The sequence below is a fragment of the Xyrauchen texanus genome, chromosome 48, assembly GCF_025860055.1.
Source record: "Xyrauchen texanus isolate HMW12.3.18 chromosome 48, RBS_HiC_50CHRs, whole genome shotgun sequence".
Classification (NCBI taxonomy): Eukaryota; Metazoa; Chordata; class Actinopteri; order Cypriniformes; family Catostomidae; genus Xyrauchen; species Xyrauchen texanus.
In genome coordinates, this window is record NC_068323.1 from 24,466,383 (window position 1) to 24,478,437 (window position 12,055).

A 12,055-nucleotide genomic window follows, 5' to 3' on the forward strand; every position below is an offset into this window, starting at 1 on the left:
AAGCATCAAGATAAATTTTCCGAAATCCACATAACTAAATGCATGTGCTCGCTTGAGGTAGATCACTTTTTATTTGATAAGAAAACATGCACATAAACTAGGATAAAACACATTTAAAATAAATGACTTAATGTGCATAAGAGTCATGCGACTGAATAATTTGACCTGCTGACCACTTTCTTCACACAACATCTCAGGAGCGTTTTGTTGGTGCGATCTAAACTGTAAGGATTACATTACAACAAAGAACCACATTGGCTTCCCCAGTGTCCACAACTACCATTTCTACCATTTCGATCAAGTGCTGATTTCCCCAGAAGTGAAGATTTAGTTCTCTTCAACACATGGGATGAAAACTTGCTTTATTCGCAAATAGTTTTTGTGATATGATTTTTCGCATAAATTAAATTTGCAACTTGCATGGAAACCTGACTAATGTCAACTAACTCAAGTAGACAGCAAAACTGAAAATGCAACTTTGCAGTGAGAAAACTGAAGAACTGAAAGTATCGATGTCCTGTGACATATTCTTCATTGTGTCTCAGATGCAGAAAGATCTCCATGTCCAAATCTACAGAGCCGGCTGACATCGTTCACGGCTGGAACCTCTATGTCATCAGTTCTGTGTCCACACTGCAGCTCTACAGAGAAATAGTACTGAATCTAAACTGGCAAAAGATAGTTTTTATGAATAGATTTATAGTGCATTTTCAATGTGCCAGACCTTATGATTAACAGTATTAAGCCTGTTTAAACATGCTCATATTAAGCATTTCGTTTATCGTCATTGCTTATGTCAGGTGGAATACAGCAGGAGATATGAGCAGTCGAGTCCTATGTCTCAGAGCTGTGTTCATCTGCTCAGTGAAGCTCATTTGCTGCTGCAGGCGGCACTGCTCACACGACAGACCTATGAGCCTGAGGAGAGAGCTCAGCTGCAGGATGCCTTTCAGGAGAGCTGTGCTCACTTAGGTGACTGCTTCAGCAGGTGAATGCTCCTACTTTTCACCTGGGCCTAATGATAGTTTAATGTGAGATGAGTGATTATTAATATCACAATTTGCTTTTGAAATGCAGGTTTGACCAGAAGGACTGTCATTTGGCCCTGCCGTACTATAAGATGTCTGGTCTGTCTGTGACTGATGTTATTGAGAGGAATATGACCATGTGCAGATTCTCTGGATACGGCAAAGGTTTCATCTTCTTCCTCAAACATTCACTCTTTGAGGAAACTGTGGAGGAGCTCAGTGAGGTACAGAAGGAAACACCAGTGGCACGCTCACAGATTAGAGAGTTATTGATATCTACTGAGAGTTGATATGGCCGATGGTAGAGTTTATGCAGAACAATTTAATAATGGCAAATTAAATACTCAAAATTGCTGAAATAATTCATCTAATTTGGTCAGAATTATTGAGTGAAAATATGTGAAAACAAATCGATAAAACAACACAAGAGGGAGCTATTGTTAAAAATAGGAATGGGCATTTCCAAGTAATTTTGTAGTTGAGTACTCTAACTCAAGATGGTATGATGGGTCAAGTCCTCTCAAATGGTGACCAGACTTATGAGATATCAAATGTCCTGGCACCTGTACTTTTCAACTTGATCTTTACCCGTGCTCTCAAGCATGCCATGCAAAATATGGACGAAGACATTTACATCCGTTACCGCCTTGATGGCTCAGATTTTAACCAGCGCAGACTATCTACAAAGACCAAAACATGCTTGAGCCTCATCCAGGAAGTGTTGTTTGCTGATGACGGCACCTTCATGACCCACGCTGCCACTGACCTGCAGGCAATGCTGAATAGTTTCTCCAAAACTGTTTGGCCTCACCATAAGCCTCGGCAAGACAGAGTTCCTTCTGCAGCCTGTGCCAAACAAAACCATCACACAACCTTCCATCGTCATTGATGGCACATGGTTGAAGACTGTTGAAAGCTTCAAGTACCTTGGCAGCATAATTTCAAACAGACAAAGAACTCTTCTCGAGGATCAGTAAAGCCAGCCAAGCCCTTGGAAGACTTTGCTGCAGGATACTAATTAATCACAACGTATCCCTGGCCACAAAGCTCAAAGTCTTAAGAGCAGTTGTTCTTACACCATTACTGTATGGCGGATATACCAGGACTGTCTTCTGCCGCCACATCAAACAGCTGGAGAAATTCCACATGAGGGCCCTTCGGTCCATCATGGGCATCCGGTGGTAAGACAAAGTCTCAAATCTTCAAGTCCTTGAGCGAGCCAACACATCCTCCATCAAAGCCCTGCTGCTGAAGTCACAACTACGCTGGTCAGGCCACATCATTTGAATGATAGACGATCGGATCCCCAAACAAGTGTTCTAGACGGAGAACTAGAAAAGGGCCACCGCAAACAAGGCCGCCCACGTAAACGCTAGAAGCACAACTTGAAGAACAAGTGGTGTGCGGTATCACCCCATCAGAGCTGGAGGAAGTGGCGACCGATCGACCAAGATTTCGAGCAGTTACCCACACAGCTGTAAAAATGCTAGAGGATCAGCTTCACTCAAAACAGCTAGCCTCCTGTGAGCGACGCCACACACCTGCTGCAAATCCAGTTACAGAAACTGTTTTCCAGTGCCCCACCTGTGCAAAATCTGCCGATCCAGATTGGGAGTGCAGAGCCACTCAATAGTCCACAGACGTTAGCACAGACAAAATGTGTCATTTTCGAAATCGAATGACTACCAACACACTCCAACCAATAACACGCATGGGAGTGGTGGTGGTGTAGTGGTCTAAGCACATAACTGGTAATCTTGTAATCAGTAGGATGCTGGTTCGAGCCCCACAGCCACCACCATTGTGTCCTTGAGCAAGGCACTTAACTCCAGGTTGCTCCAGGGGGATTGTCACTGTAATAATTGCACTGTAAGTCGCTTTGGATAAAAGCGTCTGCCAAATGCATAAATGTTAATGTAAATGTAAACACGCATAATGAAATGTTTATTTTGTTTTATTCACAAATGTTACCAGAATGGTTTCAAAATTAGATAACTTCATCAAACTATGCTCTTCATTGAAATTAAATGAACAATATGCATGAATAAAAACAGTAAAACATTTGCACACAGCCAGAGCTTCCATATAAACCAAAACAAATGTCTTTAGGTTAACGCACATATATGAACTCTGAGTCTACATAAAGGCTGTCACATTATGATCATTTTGTCATTATTCAAAACAAGTGGTGAAAGTTGACTTTCAAAGATTTAACGAACACACATGTACGAGCAGTGATAAGCTTGGTGTTCCTCATATCTTTCCATCAATAAAATATGATTGTCGTCTGTTGGTTTGCATGACTCCAACAAGAAGGGAATATGAATAGAGCAGAATTGAATTGTAACATAAATTAGGCTTTGCTTTAGAAGCACAGACGGCATTCTATTTTCTACTCTTATCCAACACCTTGATGACTCGCGTATCACCAGCGCCCCCCAGTGGACTCAATTATATCTGCAGGATTTGGTGAGAGATTCAGAGGGAGTAATTCGCGCTGCTCGCGGCAGGAAAACGTGGCAATTTAAATTAATTTGCGATATTAGAGTTTTGTTTTTAACATTCGTGTAGCCGGAGCAGAATGAGTACTCGATTATGTGATTACTTGTGCACATCACTTGGTGAAAACACAATTTTTTTTATCATATCAATGACTGTTGTGCAGCTTCTAACAGCCATTTCATCTATGGAAATCATTCCATAACAACTTTATCTAAGAAGCCAAACTTTTATTGTCATAAGTTAACCATTCTTATGATGAACATACATTTAATTTTTTATCCTGTCTTTGATAGTCTTTGATTCAGGCTTTCTTTATGTCCCAATAAAAAGGGTTAGTTCGTACCAAATACATTTTCCTCCATCACTGTCCATCACAATATACAGATCTGAAATGCTGGTGGTGCTCTTAATGCAGCTGAGCATTCACCATATGCGTGTCCATAGACATGCGATCTGTTTTTTTGACCCCTTGCACCTTCCACACTGTTTCGTTGAATATCTCGGCCTCTGAGTGGACTAGAAGCAAATTCACCCGCCATTGGCAGATATGACAAAATGTTAGGCCCACACAAAATCCAAGCTGGTGGATTTACACAGAATTTGAACACCCCTCATTCAGAAAATTGTACATACCCCTCAATCTTTGCATGTGTGTTAATACGACACACTGGATAATTTGATTATGCTGTTGTCCACCAAAAAAGTGTAGCACACTCAACTCAATTTAACACATTTTGTCCCCAAAAAAGAAAAAGCCTGGAGATTCTGTCTGATCCTTAAAAAAGATAATTTTGTAACCTAACTTAAAGGAAATGAAGTAGTTAATACTGTCAATACAATATATAGAAGTCATTTTTCACTGTGTCTTAATTATGCCATTTTCTTCCTCTTGTGCTGTAATGTGTTGTAGGACATGGCTACTAAAGTGCTGGAGATCTTTAGTGTAGCTGAACCTGCGCAGCTTCCTCATGTGGTGAGCAGTCCGTCCATGCTGAGAGCAGATCCTGATATCGCCATGACCCACCTGACACAGCTGGAGGGCTCCGGGGCCCCGTCCATCACCCTGTCCCTCTGTATGGCCTCCCTGGCACTGAGGAAGGGGGACCTGCACAGTTACAGGCAGCAGATGGACTGCCACGCTGAGGTGCAGTGCAACAGTCCAGTTCTGGAAGTAAAAATATCACTCATTTTCTCCATAGAGTAATGGATTTTTACCCATAACATATACATTTTCAAAACAAAAAAGCTCAGGGTTTGTTAAGTGATGATATATGCTTCTGTAGAAGCCACAAGTCAGTGTTATTTCTACATTTAAAAGAAATTGTACTTAATATTAAATTTCCGGTAAAGTACTACACTACCCATAATCCTAAAGAGAGATCCACCAATCAGAGAAGTAGCTGTTACTATGGAGACGAGAACCGTGCCAAAACTCCACACTCAAATTACTTGTATAATTCTTTATATCTAAATATTTAGCAATAAACTAAAACTAGATTTTAAGTTAGTTAAGTATTTTATACTTATGTATGTTTAGAAGCCAGTAGATTTGATTAGATTCCCTCATAAAATAATTACGCAGCCTTGTACTGGTAAATATGTTTATGTTTTAAATCAGAGTTTGTAATGTTGTGATTCATTTGGGAGCTGGTTGGTTTAGAACTCTTTATTTAAGTTAAGTTTTTAAGTCTCTATGGAGAGAATGAATTGGAAAAATACTTCCGGAACCAAGACGGCTCATTATTGTTCTCTATAAGTCACAGTGCACTGTAAGTAATCAATTTGGTGTACCACTGAAAATATAAGGCCATTTGTGCCTGTCTCAGATGATGCAGGTGTACGGCTTCATAGAAGAGCCCAAACTCTTGGTGCACAGCAGAGGAAAAAGCGTGCTGCCCACTGAACTGGCACGACACCTGCGAGACTCACAGGAGGGGCTGCTGGTGGCTGCAGTCATAGCGCTGCACGAGAATAGCAAGATCAGACTGAAGGAGGCCGAACTCTTCTTCCAGGTATATATAAGAGAACAGTAGTAAAGGAGACAGAGGAAAACAATCATTTTTACACAAAAATATAGGCAATAAGCGATAATAGGTAATCCCCATGCATGGCTCTCTGGGAGATAAACACTCTCAAACTTTCTCTCTCTTTCAGGAGTTGTGTAGGGATGGTGCTGAAGTTCACAGCAGTCCTCAGTTGCTGGTGGATTTCTGGGAGGCTCTGTTGGTGGCATCCAGTCATGACTCCATCATACAAGAGCTGCTCTTCCGCCTATCGTCCATCTACATCGACCGCATCACATGCAGAGATCACTCCGCCGTCAAAGCACTCAAAACCGCAGAGGACCTGGTGAGCAACATCATTCTCTACACTAAAAGTATTACAGACACCGTTCAGTCGAATTATTTAATTCAATTGATTAAAAGTTGATTTTCAAAACGTCACATTGCAGTAGTATAAAACATCTCTTCATGTGCAGATAAACTCTTGCTCACATTATGGGATGTTATATCCGTGGGTGAGCATCCTGACACCAGTACAGTCCAACATCACTCATGACCATCAAGAGGACCTACATAAACTGCAGGTGCGTATTGATCTTTGTGTCAAGCGACCTCTAGGAATTGCTGCTGTATCAGCTGAATTAAAGGTGTTTGGCCTGCTGTACACAAACTAAACAAATAAGTCCCTACATGCACTTTGTTACTGAATGAGCGACCAAAGTTTGGTCAGTTTGTCATGATATTTAAGATCTAACAGAGCTAATAAGGCAGTCCTTGTAAACTGACAAACATTTTAACATCCTCTTACGTAGCCGTGGATGGTAATTTTATGTCACGGTAACAGTATGTCATGATATAGTTCATTTTGATGGACATTTAATCCCAAATTATGCACGTGGTATAAGTAACCAAAGGCATTGTCTTTGTGTCTTTGTAACTTACAGCATTTCTTATCATGTCTCACATAACCGATTACATCGTCATATCGCCCAGCCCTATGGCAATGTCTATTTTGGAAAATCCAGTGAAATAAATTCTTAACTAATGAAAGGTTCTTGATTAATTTCTCTTTTGATATGGAACGTAATGGATGCAAATCAAAAGATACGAATATTCATAACAAATGAATGATAAGTCTTGCATCAGTGCAAAAATAGATTAAAGGAATAGTTGACCAAAAAATGAAGATTTTTAGAAGAATATTTCAGCTCTGTTGGTCCATAGACTGCAAGTGAATGGTGATCAGAACTTTGAATCTTCAAAAAACACAAAGGAGGCATAAAAGTAATTAATAAGACTCCAGTGGTTAAATCAATGTCTTCAGAAGTGATATGATCGGTGTGGGTGAGAAACATCAATATTTAAGTAATTTCTTGCTGTAAATCTCCACTTTTACTTTCACTTACACATTCTTCATCTTTTGTTTTTTGCTGCTTATTGCTACCTACTGGTAAAGATTTATAGGTAGAAAGTACTTAAATACTTTATATATATATATAATATAATATAATTGACATGTAATATACATTACTGTGCAAAAGGCACATAAGATGTTTCACAAAAGTATTTGTCTTCAGATGGTTATTTATATCTTCAGCTTTAGTGTGTCAATAGGAAATATAAAGGATTAGAATAGAAGAACAGGGAGTGCTGCAACAGATGTCATGACCCCCACAAAGCCCCCATTGAACATCATGTCAGTCTGAGATTACATGAAGAGACAGAAGCAGCTGAGACAGTCTGAATATATCTAAGAACTGTGGAGAATTCTCCAAGAAGCCTGAACATCATATCTGCCAACAACCAAGAAAAACTGTGTCCAGGTGTATCTAGAAGAATTGGGGCTGTTTTAAAGGCAAAGGTGGTCACACTGAATATTGATTTAGCTTTTTTATATTTACTGGACTATGTATGATGTTAATTTATAAATGAAAACTATTTATGTCATTATTTTTTTTAAGAAATCCTCACTTTGAATGTTTTTCACAAGTGCCTAAAGCTTTTGCACAGTACTGTATATTATAAAAATATTACTTTTTTAAGTGATTACAAATAGAAAACTTTATAAAACATTACTAACATAACATACAGTAGCTCTAAAAAATTGTAAAATATTGGATTTTAAAAATGTTTAATATAGTACAACTCTAGTAAAAACTATAAACCAAATAAGTCAATAAATGGACATGAGATCGGTTTGATTTCAAATCATTTTATTAGCTTACAAATAAATATGTGATACGTTAAGTAGGAAAGATGACTCTCAATACCCTGATGACCGGTGAAATATCACATTATCCCCAGATATTCAGTCATTAGTCATTATATAAATAATATATACACACCTGTGACGTCACATTCTTTATTAATACAATAAGTTGCATGGCTAGATTTCCTTCTAGATTCTCTAGTCTCTTTTGTGATGGGAAATGTTGTTAATTCTCCTGCAGTCTTTGCTGTGCGGCCCATCACTAGAGGTTTCGTCCATCTTGCCTCTGTTGGAGCAGTTGTCGGACACCGATAACAGCGGTCTGAGCGTGCACGTGCTCTGTGCCACCAAACTGGGCCAACACGAGAGCTCCATTGACAGACTATTGGAGCACTGTCCGCAAGCCATCATCTCTTACGCCAACCACGAGCTACAGAACGACAAACTGGTAACAAACTTGACTAGTCTTTACTGATATGCTAATCAAGGTTGTGAACATGGACGCATCTAACTAAAGAGCCGTTTTGTGATAGTGCCATCTACTGGTCATAAAAATGAAAAACAAAAATAAAATGAATAACTTTGGAATAATTTGGCTTAAAATCATTCTTCATGTCTACAAATATTCATGTAGAATACAATGACTAAATTTTCAAGGTAATGTCTTTCCATCTTAGTGACCAAATTAGCATTTTTCTGCTATATCGCTGACCGTTTGTCCAATCTTTACAGAAATTGGTACAGATCATCTTCAGACGAAGCTTCACAAACATGAGCAGTTACATTTTTGTTCTATGACACTGTTATCCAGAAACACCCTAATGAATTTGCTGGCAAAGATGCTAAAAAGGAACTTCGTCATTATTTTTGCAACTTGTTTGTGTAATGAAACCAAACCTTGCACATATGATTGCCAAATTGCTCTTAGAAGACATATTACATGGAAAACATGGCAAAAGAATATCTGCAAGCAGCAATTATGGAGCCAATGCATTAAAGAACCAAGTAATGTAAAGAGACTAGTCCCATGGCAATAGGCTTTTTTGTTATATATTTATAGGTACATCCAGGCCATGGTGCCAATGACACAAACCAAGTTTTGTAATGAAATGGCAATTCTTTAAAAATGAGTGCAAATCTGATGAATGCACAAGGAAGTTTTCCCAAAAATGTAGTCTGGCAGAAGTTGTAGACACGTCTATTTGACTCGGCATAAGGCAAGAAATCAGAAGAAACATTATTTTGTTTCTAGGGCATTCTGATCAAATTAAACATAAGTGTAAATTTGAACTGTTGGTGGTACTAGAGGGTTTGAGTCATTGACTCCAAATTTTCATCAAGGAATGTTCAGACTCTCCCCTGCCACTGTGCCAAATTACACAACTTTAAAAAAAAAGTTGACTCTCTGTCAGAGAAATAATATGTATGTTACTGGAATTAGAATTAAATCACATGATTCATTGGCCTGCAGACCAATTTCTGTTTACAAGAAGACATTTCATTTGAAATGGAGAAGAGATTTTTCACAACATTTGTCTGGTCTTTCTCCCTAGTGTCTGTGGTGGCAGAAGCTTTTCCCTGAACTCTGTGAGAGAACCAGAAAATTAGGAAATGACAACACAATCCTGCTCTCAGCATTCAAAGGTTAAGTTTAAACTTCTGGCTTTTTAAACACAACAGAACAGACTGAAGAGAATTCTTCTGTTAATGAAGCATTGCTTTTGTATCTCACAGAAACTCTGCATGTGGTGTCTGTGGAGTTGAACCCGCTGGAGTTTCTGGACTTGCTGCCAGATGATGGAACAGCTCATTTCTTCCTGCCTCATCTGCTCGAATGCAGCCAGAGGAATCTCATGACATGATGACTAGTCATTCAGACAATCAATAATTATTGCATCATTCAACATTACATCTGTTTAAAGATGAGTGATTTGATCTGAGAAAAAAAGTATTAATCAATATTTTATTTTTAATGTCCTTAAAAAAAGATTTGGCAGTAAGAAAAACAAATCTATAAAAAATATCTATAAAAAGATCTTAATAATCTAATAATCTTGATAATCTTTTAAACAAGTCTTAATATCTAACACACTTTTGTCTTTCAAATCAGTTAATCTTTAGGAAGTTTAGATATAATATGTATTATAATGATTGACAATGTGATGTACAAATAAAGGTGAGATTGTTTATTTTATTTGATTGATATTTAGGTTTGCACTGAATTTGTTCTGTAACTCTCTTTCATTTCTTGATGTCAAATGTCTGTGTACATTACCCATAATGCATGCCATCTCATATTTCAAATTGAATAACAGTATGTTTGTTTTTAAATTATATTGAATTACAGCATCTGGTTTACTGCTCATTTTCTAAATATTATTATTATTATTATTATTTTAAACTAACAACTTTTATTGATTCCATTCAAAATTAAATAAATGTTACAGAAAATACAGAATCAAATGATATAAATTAAACCCCTCCCCCCGAACATATCTTGGATCTTAACACACCACCAAAAGACATGGGTTTTGTCTCCACCTTCTGATTGGCATCGCCAGCAGGTGGGTGTGTCTTTAAGACCAAGCCTATACAATGTAGAGGGTGTCCAATAGAATCTATGTAAAATCTTAAATTGCATAAGACGCACCCTTGCATCTCTAGATGTAGACTTAACGTTTTTTAGAATCCTAGCCCACACTCCCTCCTCCAATACCAAGTTTAAATCTTTCTTCCATAATCTCTTGAGAGAATTTGAAGCTCCATCCCCCAGACTCTGAATTAGCAGGGAGTAATACACTGATGCCTCATGACCTTTTCCAAAAGCTGTAATCACCACTCTCAGTATCTACCGTTCCAAATTTTTCCACTTCCTGTGGAGAGAGGTGCATTTTTTGAAGAAATACTATATCATGTTTCTTACTTTTAAGAAAAGAAATAACCTTCCTTATTTTTATGGGGTGCCCCATCCCATTCACATTCCACATTGAGAGAGACAATCCACTCATATTAACATTTGATATTTTGGCATATATAAAAAAATAGATTATGTCTCAAAAACAAGATTATAAAGACCACATTCCAACATTGGTGCGACCATTAAAACACAAACTTCTCCCAGAACAAAACAAACAGAAAAAAGATAAAACGTGCGCATTAACCCCGCACACATCTCTCCAAACTCAAACTCAAATATGTAAACGTACTAGAGCCCTCACGAAAACCTTGCCGCTCAGATTGTTCAAGTCCAGTGTTTCTATAAAATTTCTGTGAGACAGAATTAAACAGCAAAAGATCATCTATAAACAAACTCCAGCCAATAGGCAGAACAAACTCAAAGAGTATGTAGATTCATCCACAAAACTGTCCTGAAGGTGTGCCACTCTGCAAAATAAACTCCAGATGCTAGGTGGAACCAGTGAATGTCCAGTGTGCCGGTCCACTCGGCTGCAACGTGAGTACCACAAAATGACTTACTCCATTGACTTTATGCAGGACAATGCTTGCTGTGGGCATGTGAAAGTTTTACAGCCCTCCTTAGCATCTATTCTCAATTTGGCCGGGAATATCAGTGCAAAAGCAATCTTCCATTGATGTAAAAGGTTCTTGCATTCCTTCAATCGATCATGTTTCTCGTTGAATTCGCAAAATCTGAGAACAAGAAATAGCTGTGGTTTTTTCAAGAAAGTCTTCCTTTACTCCTTTCCTTACGTAACACAAGATCTTGAATCCAGAATTGATTGTGGCCTGTCTCCCTCCATGGATCTCCGCGCTGGTACCCTGTAAGCTTGCTCGATTTCTAGCTTATAGCCTCTTATGTGGAGCATATTCGGAAGGAGCCCATCCAGGAATTTCACCATATCTTGACCCCCCATTCGGCCTCAGGGATTCTGACAATACGGACGTTATTCCACCGGCTACAGTTCTCCATGTCCTCCAACTTCTCCCAGACATGCTCCAAATCCACCTTGGTTGCTAGCAGATTAGCAGATAATTCCCTCTCTGATGACTACAGATAATTTATGTTTCTCAACATCCCCCACTCTTGTAACATCTCAGAGAAATTCGCCTCCATGTCAGTGATCGATCGATGTATCACAGCAAGATCCTCCAAGAAGAAACAACCTTCGTCAGCACTGCCGTCATGCCCAGCATCTCTCGCTGCATTTCCCACATCTCTCTGACCAAATCAACTCCCTGGCTCGTGCCCCTCTCAAGGGTATCAGATTGAGCACTTAAGTGTCTTTTAATGCCTCCAGAGCCCAAGGATTTTGAATTCTTTGACATATTGTCCTCCTTGAACAGTTATGGGA

General features: G+C 38.7%; 1 protein-coding gene across 2 annotated transcripts in view; it reads left to right on the forward strand.

Annotated features, from left to right (window-relative positions):
• The window catches only part of hps3 (HPS3 biogenesis of lysosomal organelles complex 2 subunit 1), a 35,814-nt gene extending 25,586 nt beyond the window's left edge, over window positions 1-10,228 (forward strand). Inside the window, exons 10-19 of one of the 2 annotated variants that reach the window (XM_052122111.1) lie at window positions 546-654; window positions 801-988; window positions 1,078-1,252; window positions 4,441-4,674; window positions 5,357-5,542; window positions 5,685-5,879; window positions 6,010-6,117; window positions 7,984-8,190; window positions 9,296-9,386; window positions 9,477-10,228. In XM_052122111.1, coding sequence (XP_051978071.1) covers window positions 546-654; window positions 801-988; window positions 1,078-1,252; window positions 4,441-4,674; window positions 5,357-5,542; window positions 5,685-5,879; window positions 6,010-6,117; window positions 7,984-8,190; window positions 9,296-9,386; window positions 9,477-9,604 — 1,621 coding nt within the window. In that variant the 3' untranslated portion in view covers window positions 9,605-10,228. The remainder of the gene's footprint in view (window positions 1-545; window positions 655-800; window positions 989-1,077; window positions 1,253-4,440; window positions 4,675-5,356; window positions 5,543-5,684; window positions 5,880-6,009; window positions 6,118-7,983; window positions 8,191-9,295; window positions 9,387-9,476) is intronic. The other variant, XM_052122112.1, reaches the window with a different exon arrangement.
• Window positions 10,229-12,055: the final 1,827 nt, after the last annotated feature.